Here is a 13,172-nt window from a genome sequence, read left to right as displayed (position 1 = left end):
ATATACATATGAGATGAGTAATGTAAGATATGTAAACATTAACGTGTAATTTTGGCTACTGATTTGAGTCAGTATGTAGGCAGCAGCCTCTCTGTGTTAGTGATGGCTGTTTAACAATCTGATGGCCTTGAGATGTTTTATTTATGTCTATTTTTCAGTCTCTCGGTCCCAGCTTTGATGCACCTGTACTGACCTCGCCTTCTGGATGATAGCGGGGTGAACAGGCAGTGGCTCGAGGTAGTTGTCCTTGATGATCTTTTTGGCCTTCTTGGGACATCGGGTGCTGTAGGTGTCCTGGAGGGCAGGTAGTTTGCCCCCGGTGATGCGTTGTGCAGACCTCACTACCCTCTGGAGAGCCTTGCGGTTGAGGGCGGTGCGCTTGCCGTACCAGGCAGTGATACAGCCCGACAGGATGCTCTCAATTGTGCACCTGTAAAAGTTTGTGAGTGTTTTCGGTGACAAGCCAAATTTCTTAAGCCTCCTGAGGTTGGAGAGGCGCTGTTGTGCCGCCTTCACCACGCTGTCTGTGTGTGTGGACCATTTCAGTTTGTCCGTGATGTGTACGCCAAGGAACTTAACTTTCCACCTACTCCACTACTGGATAGGGGGGTGCTCCCTCTGCTGTTTCCTGACGTCCACAATCATCTCCTTTGTTTTGTTGATGTTGAGTGAGAGGTTGTTTTACTGACGCAACACTAACGAGTTCCCTCACCACCTCCCTGTAGGCCGTCTCATCGTTGTTGGTAATCAAGCCCACTACTGTTGTGTCGTCTGCAAACTTGATGATTGAGTTGGAGGTGTGCTTGGCCGCGCAGTCATGGGTGAACAGGGAGTACAGGAGGGGGCTGAGCACGCACCTTTGTGGGGCCCCAGTGTTGAGGATCAGCGAAGTGGAGATGTTGTTTCCTACCTTCACCACCTGGGGGTGGCTCATCAAAGTCCAGGACCCAGTTGCACAGTGTGGGGTTGAGACCCAGGGCCTCATGCTTAATGATGAGCTTGGAGGGTATTATGGTGTTGAATGCTGAGCTGTAGTCAATAAACAGCATTCTTACATAGGTATTCCTCTTGTCCAGTTGGGATAGGGCAGTGTGATGGCAATTGCATCATCTGTGGACCTATTGGGGCAGTATGCAAACTGAAGTGGGTCTAGGGGGGCAGGTAAGGGGGAGGTGATATGATCCTTGACTAGTCTCTCAAAGCACTTCATGATGACAGAAGTGAGTGCTATGGGTGGCGATAGTCATTTAAAAACAAAATACTACATCGTTTCCTAAGGACTCGAAGCGAGGCGACCATCTCTGTGGGTGTATCTATGGGTATTGAAGAAGCAGTTTTTTAATTTTTTTATTCTGTCCACGGTGTTTGAGCTCTGTGCAGCTTTGTAGGTGCCACGGGTAGAGGCAGTGAAAAGTCCAGCATTTTCCATTCTTTTGAACATAGCTCTTGTGCAGTGGAATACACACAGAGAAGTTAAGCCCAAGGGTTTGCTGGAATATGACCTCTGGGCATGGCCAAGCCTGTTAGGATTTTTTGAATTTACATAGGCTGAAAATGCCTGAAACAAAGAGGGCAATGTTCAAGAGACATTTCAGTTTTTTCCTCTCGTATTCATATGCCTCTTTAGGAACCTCTGAGGCTAGCAGTTACCATGAATATACATGCTTTGATGGAGCTCTAATGTATGTGTTTCACTTTGAGACATACAAATGAGGGCGTGCATCGCGTGCTATAGAATGGCCCGGCGCTGCACACACACATTTCAAGTTTCAGACTATATGTGCACATTTTGAATTTCCTGTTGAGTAGCAATAGCATCTTCCCTCCCACATCTCAGTCTTGAGCAAGGTCATTATTATGTAGCACATTCTCTTTGTTCTACCGAGGTCACTCACTGGTTCTCTCTATCACACCGCTGAGTCACCCTGACCTGTGACCAGTGGAAAATAGACTTTGCACGCAAGGTGGGTAGGTACTGCTGATTTGAGGCTAACCGGCCTCACACCAAAAGGGCATGTGTCGCCTGTCTCCTCTCTGCTACCCGGAGCTCCAAACCTGGCAGCCCAGAAACCAGGCCTCTTCCTCTGTCTGAGCTGCAGGTGTCTGGGTTTATGCACCCAGCTTGTCCTCCCACAACACACCACAGTAGAGCAGGGTAGAGCAGCACAGCACGCCTCTGACAACCACCTGCTGTTTCCCGAGCTGCACCGCTACAACACTCGCCAAAGAACTCCATTTTTCGAGGAACTCTTAATTTTCTGTTCCTGCCTTACCCTCTTTCACCTCTCTCAGTTGAATGTCTTGATGTAGCTAAGCTGTAATAGTGTTTCCACTCAGTGGCCCTGGGGAATCATCGAGGGGGTCATGGGGCGAGGCTGCCTCTCTCTGTGTCTTTGCTATGGGAAGTAGGTGGGTGGAGAGGACTGACTCAAGCACTAAGCCCCACTGTAGCTTGCTAACAACAAGGGCTCTCAGAGGAGAAACTATGCCATTGTTTATAGTAGAGGAGAGGAGGCAGTCAGTAGAGATAGATCTCTATTGGCCAGAGGAGGGGGTGAATGTAATGGACATAAAAAGGCTATTCGTCAGACTTTAAATACATGGACATGACATGAGTGTTTTACTACTGTAATTCCTGTATTCATGTCACAATATAGACATATGCCCTGCAGTAGGGTGTGAAAATCATGACAGTTCTATAGATTACATTTCTATCTGCAACTGTCCATACTGTGTGTTATGCCAAGCTGCATACACCCCTGAGGTCACAATCTGCTTTTTCTCAACTGCAAAATGGAGAATGCAGACACTACACACTGAAATAAATATATATTCAAAGCTAGGTGCCAGGACATTTATCTTATTTGTCCATGTCAATAGTCACATCGGCTATTGTTAGATGTGAGGTCATATAGTCTTATTTCCATTCCCTGAACCAGGAAGTGTTTGTGTAGAGCAGTATGTTTCATGAGGGAGAGGGGTAGCTAGGCTAGGAGAGGGTGCTAAGCAGCAGCACCCAGTGGACCACTGCAATAGAACTCACTCAGGGGAGTGCTGATGTTCACTAGAGCAACAAGCCACTGCTCACTGCACAGACACACAAACAACACAGCATCTATGAGGCAACACATGGCACAGTTGAACCTAATGTTACAATCATTTCACTATAGTAATAATACACAGTGGACTAGAATTAATTTAGTTTTTGAGCTGTCATTTTAAATCTGTAAAAATATGTCTGTAGATCAAACAGACAGTGAGTATAAGGGCCACATTTAGAACTAGCTGTTTGGGGTGGTGTGACTAAAACAAGTCTCTTGCCTTCCTGGTTGCGATATTATGAAATGTTAAGTGTATTGAACACACCCTGGGCCTCTTCCTGACAGTGAGGCCAGGTCAGGCATGGCTGAAATGAGAACTGGAATGAGAGATACTAGACAGGGGACCAATCAGAGTGCAGATGCAGAGATTGCACTGCAAATCCTGCAGACAGTGGAGAGCAGAGCAGCATTTACTGACCTACATTTCACACAGGCCCAGTACACAGACTGTTAGCCTGCACACCCACACCACAATCACTATTCATTTATATTGATACTGATACTCCTATTTAGCTTTGGGTGTGTTTCTCCCCTGGTGAGGAAGAACCACCAGAAGATGCTGGTGGAGGTTGTTTATGTTGCTGCGTAACACACATGAGCTGATGTGTTGTCAACCAGCCATTTTAGCAACAGAGCCTGCTATATACAGCAACAGACATGTATAACCTCTCTGGAATTAACTGCATACTAAAACGGATGCAATTTTATTTACGTAAAGAGAATTTCCGGCTACTTTTCCAGCTACTTTATATGATCATTATCAGTTCAACAATGTTTACATCAGGACTTTCAGGTCAAATTGCTGGATGTCTCTCTCCCCAGTATACTCTTATCTATTCGGATGCCTAGTAACTTTACCCTGCCTTCATGTACATATACTACATTACCAAAACTATGTGGACACCTGCTCGTCAAACATCTCATTTCAAAATCATGGGCATTAATGTGGAGTTGGTCCCCCCCCTTTTTTGCTGCTTAACAGCCTCCACTCTCCTGGGAAGGCTTTCCACTAGATGTTGGAACATTGTTGCATGGACTTGCTTCCATTCAGCCACCAGCATTAGTGAGGTCGGGCACTGATGTTGGGCGGTTAGGCCTGGCTCGCAGTCGGCGTTCCAATTCATCCCAAAGGTGTTCGACGGGTTGAGGTCAGTGCTCTGTGCAGACCAGTCAAGTTCCTCCACACTGATCTCGACAAACCATTTCTGTATGGACCTCGCTATGTGCACGGGGGCATTGTCATGCTGAAACAGGAAAGGGCCTTCCCCAAACTGTTGTCACAAAGTTGGAAGCACAGAATCGTCTAGAATGTCATTGTATGCTGTAGCGTTAATATTTCCCTTCACTGGAACTAAGGGGCCTAGCCCACACTGTGAAACAGCCCCAGACCATTATTCCTCCTCCACCAAACTTTACAGTTGGCACTATACATTCAGGCAGGTAGCGTACTCCTGGCATTCACCGTAGCCAGATTCGTCTGTCGGACTACTAGATGGTGAAGCATTATTCATCACTCCAGAGAACACGTTTCCACTGCTCCAAAGTTCAATGGCAGCGAGCTTTACACCACTCCAGCCGACGCTTGGCATTGCGCATGGTGATCTTAGGTTTGTGTGCGGCTGCTTGACCATGGAAACCCATTTCATGAAGCTCCCGACGATACAGTTATTGTGCTGACGTTGCTTCCAGAGGCAGTTTGGAACTCAGTAGTGAGTGTTGCAACCGAGGACAGACTATTTTTACGCGCTTCAAGCACTCTGCTATTCTGTTCTGTGAGCTTGTGTGGACTACCACTTTGTGGCTGAGCCATTGTTTCTCATAGACGTTTCCACTTCACAATAACAGCACTTACAGTTGACCGGGGCAGCGCTAGCAGGGCAGAAATTTGACGATCTGACTTGTTGGAAAGGTGTTATCCTATTATGGTGCCATGTTGAAAGTCATTAAGCTTTTGGCTCCCGAGTGGCACAGCGGTCTAAGGCACTGCATCTCAGTGCTAGAGGCGTCACTACAGACCCTGGTTCAATTCCAGGCTGTATCACAACCAGCTGTGATTGGAAGTCCCATAGGGCGGCACACAATTGGCCCAGCGTCGTAAAATAGGCTATCATCGTAAAATAAGAATTTGTTCTTTACTGACTTGCCTTGTTAAATAAATAAATAAAAATATTGCATGGTTGTGTGCTTGATTTTATACACCTGTCAGCAACAGGTGTGGCTGAAATAGCTGAATCCACAAATTTTGTGTCCACATACTTCTGTATATGTAGTATATCTCAAGTACTTCGTACCCCTGCACATTGATCTGGTACTGGTACTTCCTGTATATACTTCCATTCTTGTGTATTTTATTCCTCTTGTGTTAGTTAAAAAAAAATTACATCTATATTTTAGTCTGCATCAATTGGAAAGGTTCGTAAGCAAGCATTTCACTCTGTACTCTACACCAGTTGTATTCGGCGCAAGTCATTTAATAAAATTTGATTTGCCTGTGTTGTGTTCCAGGTTCTCTGGATGAAGACGTGGTGGTGATCGAGGCGACCCCTGCACCCCCTGTCCCAGCCAGCGAGGAGATCAACGTCACCTCCACCGACAGCGAGGTGGAGATAGTCAACGTGGGAGATGGCTTCAGGTGAGCACCTTCCCCTGTCTCCTCTCTGAGGAGATCAACGCTGTACAGAGCTGATGAACCACAGTGGAAAATCGAATGAAGTGACATGGTAAAGTACTTTGGCTGTGAAATTCTCTCTCTCGGGAGAAAAAACATCCACCTCAATATTTCCCCCCATCTTTAAGCTGTGACAGTAATCTAAATGGCACCAGCCTTCATTTGTGTCCTGAGACAGCCTGGCCCTGCAGTACTGACAGTACTTTATCCTCGTGGCTCTGTCGATATATTCAGTCAACTGTGGTGCGTCTAATAGAGGCTCGCTGAGCACTGGCTTCTCATCAAGTGTCATAACATTTACTGAGACTGCCACATTGGGCTGGGGTAGTGTTTTTCCAGGATACCTCAGAAATGCAGTGTAGGCTCTCCAAGTGCTATTTGGCCCCTATGGAGAAGTTTCTGGTATCGCTGTGGCAGGGGAGATAATGCTCATCTGTGATTGGCCGTGAAGCTGGCAGGCTGCAGCATTGCACTGGCATTCCGCAGCTCTCCCAGCTGTTGCTATCGCTGTCTTCTTCAAGGGCAAGGCTTCCATACAGTAATACACAAGCTCTCTCCCCATCCTCCATGAACAAACTAACGAGAGACCCTCTCCCCCCAGGGCATTCTCATCTGACCCTCAGTTCACTCTGATCCAGGTCCAGTTACCTCTGATGCCCCTGTCAGGGAAGTACAGGTTCAGTTCGTCTCTCTGGTACAGTCTCTGATCTAGAGAACCAGGACATTAGATCCAGGTGGATTTGCTTTTCTTCTCGCGGCACGCTCTCCTGAACTGATATGATTACTAAAACATGGGAAATAAATGCCAGCTGGTTACAGGGCTTTTGGCAGGCTTTGTGAAGTGGGTACCCAGAGTGTAGTCTTTCTACATAGACCTAGGCCTACATGATTTCTCTATCTGACTCTTGTGGGAAGTCTTCTGAAAATGCTCTCTGCCATGACCTGAGGAGAGTTGATCTCATGCATTGGGATTTTACAGCAGTGCCAGTGTGAGAGCCCTATGCTACAGTATGTCGGTGCTGTTATAGTGGTGTTCCTCTCTGAGTTGTTTCTACTTGTTTCCCCTCGTCTTTCTCTCCTTGAACCCCTCTCCTTTCTTTAATTGTTATTGAGGTGTCTTGGTGCATAGCACTGAGAATCATTTACACCATCTTGATTCCATTATCTCACCCTCTGCTTCCAGAAATAGCAAGGCCTGTGAATTTCACTCCTGCCAGCAAAGTCACTCTGTCAACCCAAATGAATTGCTCTCTGTTTGTGATATGCCTCGTCTCTTGTGAGAGAAATTAGCAGAATTCCAGCAGAAATTCTGCTCCAGCAATCAAATGGTCAGTTTGTTACTGTTGCGTTTATCTTGTATAAAACTTTTATACACAACACAACACTGAACAATACATTTATTGCACTATAACGGTGACAAACAGTGCCCACAAACTGTTAGTGCCTACAGTGCTTTCGGAAAAGTATTCAGACCCTTTTACTTTTTCCAAATGTTACTTTACAGCCTTATTCTAAAATCGATTCAACATTTTTTTTATTAATATACGCACAATACCCCATAATGACAAAGCGAAAACAGGTTTTTAGAATTTTTTTCAAATGTATTAAAAATAAAAAAACGGATGCCTTATTTACATAAGTATTCAGACCCTTTGCTATGAGAACCAAAATTGAGCTCAGGTGCATCTTATTTCCATTGATCATCCTTGAGATGTTTCTACAACTTGATTGGATTCCACCTATGGTAAATTAAATTGATTGGAGGGCCTTGGTCAGGGAGGTGACCAAAAACCTGATGGTCACTCTGACAGAGTTCCTGAGTTCCTCTGTTGAGATGGGAGAACCTTCCAGAAGGACAGCCATCTTTGCAGCACTCCACCAATCAAGGCTTTATGGTAGAGTGGCCAGACAGAAGCCACTCCTCCGTAAAAGGCACATGACAGCCCACTTGGAGTTTGCCAAAAGGCACCTAAAGGAGTCTCAGACCATGAGAAACAAGATTCCCGGTCTGATGAAACCGATATTGAACTGTTTGGCCTGAATGCCAAGCAGCATGTCTGGAGGAAACCTGCCACGATCCCTACGGCGAAACCTGCTCCAGAGTGCTCAGGACTTCAGACTGGGGCAAAGGTTTACCTTCCAACAGGACAACCCTAAGCTCACAGCCAAGACAATGCAGGAGTAGCTTTGGGACAAGACTCTGAATGTCCAGAGCCCGGACTTGAACCTGATCGAACATCTCTGGAGAGACCTGAAAATAGCTGTGCAGCGACGCTCCCCATCCAATGTGACAGAGCTTGAGAGGATCTGCAGAGAAGAATGGGAGAATCTCCCCAAATACAGGTGTGCCAAGCTTGTAGCGTCATACCCAAGGAGACTCGAGGCTGTAATTGCTGCCAAAGGTGCTTCAACATAGTCCTGAGTAAAGGGTCTGAATACTTATGTAAATGTGATATTTGTTTTTTTATTTTTAATACATTTGCAAGAATTTAAAACTGTTTTTGTTTAGTCATTATGGGGTATTGTGTGATGAGGATTTTCAATTTTTTAATACATTTTTGAATAAGTTTGTAACGTAACAAAATGTGGGAAAAGTTGAGGGGTCTGAATACTTTCCAAATGCACTGTACATAAATCTGTCCCAACAGCAGTCCCAACACCTTACCACTGCTACACCTGGCTATCAGCGGAGCCTTGTCGGGCAGCAAAACAGTTCATTCAGCCTAATTTACTGACTTTAAAAAAACATGGCTGACTTGCTTAAAGAAATGTGCTTACTACTGCCAATTGAGATGTACAAACTATGGCGTAAGGGGACGACGTGCGGATGAGGCAATGCGTTATTTCGATTAAGACATTAATGAGCGAGTTAGGACAGACGTTTTCAATATAACTAATTTTTTAGCACTTTTGAAATGGGCTGTTCTTACAGTATTCTCCCTGTACACCAAGTCAGAACTGTAGGATAAATAAAGGGGCTTATAGGCAGACAATGAAAGCTCTTACAATATTCTATGATTGCATTTCTCTAAAACAGGTTATTGGCACCACCAAGTCAGAACAGTAGGCACAATTTTAAGAGGTGAATATAGATTACATTTATTAGGGTGAGGCACGTGGGCTACTAACAGCTTACTACACAACATACACTTAATATTACTTTCTTAGCTACAGTATACATATCTCCCTGGCATGTTAGATTTATGCAGCAGCATACAAGATATCTTTGGACTCACCTTGTTGTACTGTTCTCACTTGAACAGGAAGGTGGCGTGGAGGTCTTTCGTGGGCAAATTTTGGCATCAAACTCTGTCATCAATCTGGCATTCTCTGGATTTATGGTGCTTTCAAGACAACTGGGAACTCTGAAATTAACAAGGGCGAATCATGATGACGTCGGAGCTCTAGAAATAGGCCCGAGTTCCCAACTTGCAATTGCGAGTTGGATGACCACTCAAAACTTATTTTCCCAGTCGGAGCTCTTTTTCTTCCGAGTTCCCAGTTGTCTTGAACTCACTGAACTCTGAGATTTCCCAGTTCAGAGTTCCCAGTTGTTTTGAGCACGGCGATTTGCGATTTCCAACTTGTTGTGTAATGTTTATGTCCAATGGCCGATGAGCACCGATACGTTTTATCTATAATTTCTCTTTTATTATTTCTCTTCATATGACAGGGATTGAAAAGGATTGGCCAGTAGATTGTCGACTTGATTCATGATGATGACTGCTACCTAAGATTTTGAAAGAAAGATGTTGACATGATCAGTCTAATCAAAGCTACTGTAGATATAACGTGATTTGAAGTCATTTTATCTGTGGCCAATGACCTTAAGCCTTCTTGGATGGACACTTCTAATGTAATTCTATGGCAGCACCCAAGGGGCTTGAATTTTCGAGCTCTACCCGTAGATTTTGCAGTGATCTAGGCTGTCATTGTAAATAAGATTTTGTTCTTAACTAACTTGCCTAGTTAAATAAAGGTTAAATTATAATATATATTTTTTTATCTAGTTTCCCCATGCGTGACTGAACACTGAGCCAATCACGGCGCAACTCGAGAACACTACCAACCCCTTCGCTACGTATTTTCCGCTGGCTGCCGCACCACCACAGAAAGCACTGAGCTAGGCTGAAACCCCTGCATTTTGGAGCTGCCCTACTCAAGAAAGCAAAAAAGAGACCAACTTTGTATGCAGGTTTATTAACTCAATTATATTTTAGATTTTTACATTGTTTGCGAACTGATATGTGACTCGTATTAATGCCAAAATAACATGCAAAACAGGCAACAACAAAAAAGCTAAACAGGAGGAGCTCAAAACAGCCCTGAATGACGAGTCGCCCTTGCTTGTAGGTAATGGCTAGGTATCTGGGGAGTAAAGTAAACAAAATAAACCTACATAGGTGATTTTTATGTATCCATTTTATACCATTGCAGGTCAAAACACTGTTCTGACACTTAAAAATACTTCAACAAGCAACATTGTGCAGGTTTACTGAATAGGCACAAAGCATACCATAGGTCTAAAGATATCAGGAGTGGCCAGCCCAATGAGCCCAGTGCATTTTCATGTTATTTCCATTTCATCTGAATGACATGCATATGTTCAGGGTGGCAGTAAGGTAGTAAAGCTTATTGATCTGGGGAATGGATGGCTGACTGGAGAGGAGATAGAGACTGCTAGTAATCCCAGGTGAGCCTCCCAGCTGCTGTGTCCTTGAATGAATCACTAATTTGCTTCAGTAAATACTCAGCTAGCTACATAAATGCAAACTTAATGAGGCCGTGTCATTCATTTGCATGTTAGGGGATTGGTTGGTTCCTGGCGATGTATACTGTTTACTAGCTAGCTAATCCACCTTGTGTAATTATGCTCCTTACTAATGTAATCCATAGCATGCTAGCATTGTTAGCCATAAGCTTATGTTTTGTTATTCCCGGTCATTATGCTTTCAGGAAGATAATCAGCCAAATATGGCCTCCTCAATGATGGCTAGAGAGGAGGTGCACAGCCATGTCATGGCGTGTTCTGTCTAAACAGGCCCATTGAGGCCAGAGAAGGTTCTAGAAGCCTCTGTCTCTCCTGTATGACCAGTCATGTGGCATCACTTCCCATTATTATCAGGATGAGAGGAGCCCCCTCCACACTCTACAAACAACCCTAAAATAGGCAACTCCATATCTGACCAGTTAGAGTCCTAGGATGTTATCCCATATTGACCTACAGTATCTATCATATAATACATTTACTGTCTGCAAGGAACGTGATCATGTTGTTTTCAAGGGTAGGTTTTTAGATGTAGGATATTTGTTCTGTATGTAGGGCAGTGCAATGAAGTGTTGCGTAGTGTCTAGCTGTTCCCAGAATGGGACCCTCTGTGTGAAACCTAAGGTCAGTTAGTGGTGCTCCCTCTCTCAGGCTCTGACCGTCGACGTGACTCATCTCCAGGCTCCCAGCTCTCTCTGTGAGTGGAATGCAGGGAGTGGGGGAAAGCTGGGGGGGGGGTTAATAGCATCAAGCCTTAACATCTCAGGAAAATTAATGACCTGTGCCCAAGGTCAGGCCTGTGTGTGTGTGTGTGTGTGTGTGTGTGTGTGTGCGCGCAAGAGGAACCAGAGCAGGAACAAGAAGAGTAATAACATACTGTTGATTAGTGGCGTGGATGAGCAGTTAAAGAACAGGTTTAGAGACCAGTTCAGGCTGCTGTGGAGTGGAATAGCAGGGGGCCAGATAGGGTCTCTCCATAGCTCTGCATAGTGCATAGCGTACCCAGAGAGCTGCACTGGGGAGCAGGCCACATGCCTCTGGTTGTTTTTAGCAGTGAAGCCAAGCCCCTTTTCCAGAGGCCAGCTCATCTGACCACTCTCTCTGGGCTCACCATCTCAGTGAGCCCATTCTGCAGGTCTGGAACCCCAATGGAGAATTTCACCCACTTGGCTTGACTGACTGGAGCTTTAGTGGCCCTGTTAATTTCTCCCATGTTCCCTCTGTCCCACAGACACACGATTAGCTTGCCCGTGATTGATTGTTCCCTGACAGTGCTCCTCTGTAGATTTATTCAGGTTGTGCACTGTGACTTATTTTTAACGGCTTTATCCAGGAGTTGATAAGGCTAAACGTGTCTGGCCTTTTCAGAAATATTCATGTGGGAAGAGATCAGTAAGGGGGCAAGAGAAGAGATCAGTAAAGGGGAAGGGAAGAGATCAGTAAGGGGGCAAGGGAAGAGATCAGTTAAGGGGAAGGGAAGAGATCAGTAAGGGGGCAAGAGAAGAGATCAGTAAAGGGGAAGGGAAGAGATCAGTAAGGGGGCAAGAGAAGAGATCAGTTAAGGGCAAGAGAAGAGATCAGTAAAGGGGAAGGGAAGAGATCAGTAAAGGGGAAGGGAAGAGATCAGTAAAGGGGAAGGGAAGAGATCAGTAAAGGGGAAGGGAAGAGATCAGTAAAGGGGAAGGGAAGAGATCAGTAAAGGGGAAGGGAAGAGATCAGTAAAGGGGAAGGGGAGAGATCAGTAAAGGGGAAGGGGAGAGATCAGTAAAGGGGAAGGGGAGAGATCAGTAAAGGGGAAGGGGAGAGATCAGTAAAGGGGAAGGGGAGAGATCAGTAAAGGGGAAGGGGAGAGATCAGTAAAGGGGAAGGGGAGAGATCAGTAAAGGGGAAGAGAAGAGATCAGTAAAGGGGAAGGGAAGAGATCAGTAAAGGGGAAGGGAAGAGATCAGTAAAGGGGAAGGGAAGAGATCAGTAAAGGGGAAGGGAAGAGATCAGTAAAGGGGAAGGGAAGAGATCAGTAAGGGGGCAAGAGAAGAGATCAGTAAGGGGGCAAGAGGAGAGATCAGTAAGGGGGGAAGGGGAGAGATCAGTAAAGGGGAAGGGAAGAGATCAGTAAAGGGGAAGGGGAGAGATCAGTAAGGGGGCAAGAGAATAGATCAGTAAAGCGGAAGAGAAGAGATCAGTAAAGGGGAAGGGAAGAGATCAGTAAAGGGGAAGGGAAGAGATCAGTAAAGGGGAAGGGAAGAGATCAGTAAAGGGGAAGGGAAGAGATCAGTAAAGGGGAAGGGAAGAGATCAGTAAAGGGGAAGGGAAGAGATCAGTAAAGGGGAAGGGAAGAGATCAGTAAAGGGGAAGGGGAGAGATCAGTAAGGGGGCAAGAGGAGAGATCAGTAAAGGGGAAGGGGAGAGATCAGTAAAGGGGAAGGGGAGAGATCAGTAAGGGGGGAAGGGGAGAGATCAGTAAAGGGGAAGGGAAGAGATCAGTAAAGGGGAAGGGGAGAGATCAGTAAGGGGGCAAGAGAAGAGATCAGTAAAGGGGAAGAGAAGAGATCAGTAAAGGGGAAGGGAAGAGATCAGTAAGGGGGCAAGAGAAGAGATCAGTAAAGGGGAAGGGAAGAGATCAGTAAGGGGGCAA

General features: G+C 45.4%; 1 protein-coding gene across 6 annotated transcripts in view; it reads left to right on the top strand.

Annotated features, from left to right (window-relative positions):
* The window catches only part of LOC106587339 (E3 ubiquitin-protein ligase arkadia-C), a 46,618-nt gene that overhangs the window by 14,422 nt on the left and 19,024 nt on the right, over nt 1-13,172 (top strand). For all 6 annotated transcript variants that reach the window (XM_014175651.3, XM_014175650.2, XM_014175654.2 and 3 more), the window contains exon 3: nt 5,607-5,733. In XM_014175651.3, the coding sequence (XP_014031126.1) occupies nt 5,607-5,733 (127 nt within the window). The remainder of the gene's footprint in view (nt 1-5,606; nt 5,734-13,172) is intronic.

Source organism: Salmo salar, chromosome 26 (assembly GCF_965601325.2).
Source record: "Salmo salar chromosome 26, fSalSal1, whole genome shotgun sequence".
Classification (NCBI taxonomy): domain Eukaryota; kingdom Metazoa; phylum Chordata; class Actinopteri; order Salmoniformes; family Salmonidae; genus Salmo; species Salmo salar.
The sequence above is the reverse complement of the archived record's forward strand: the minus strand, read 5'-3'. Positions and strand labels throughout refer to the sequence as shown.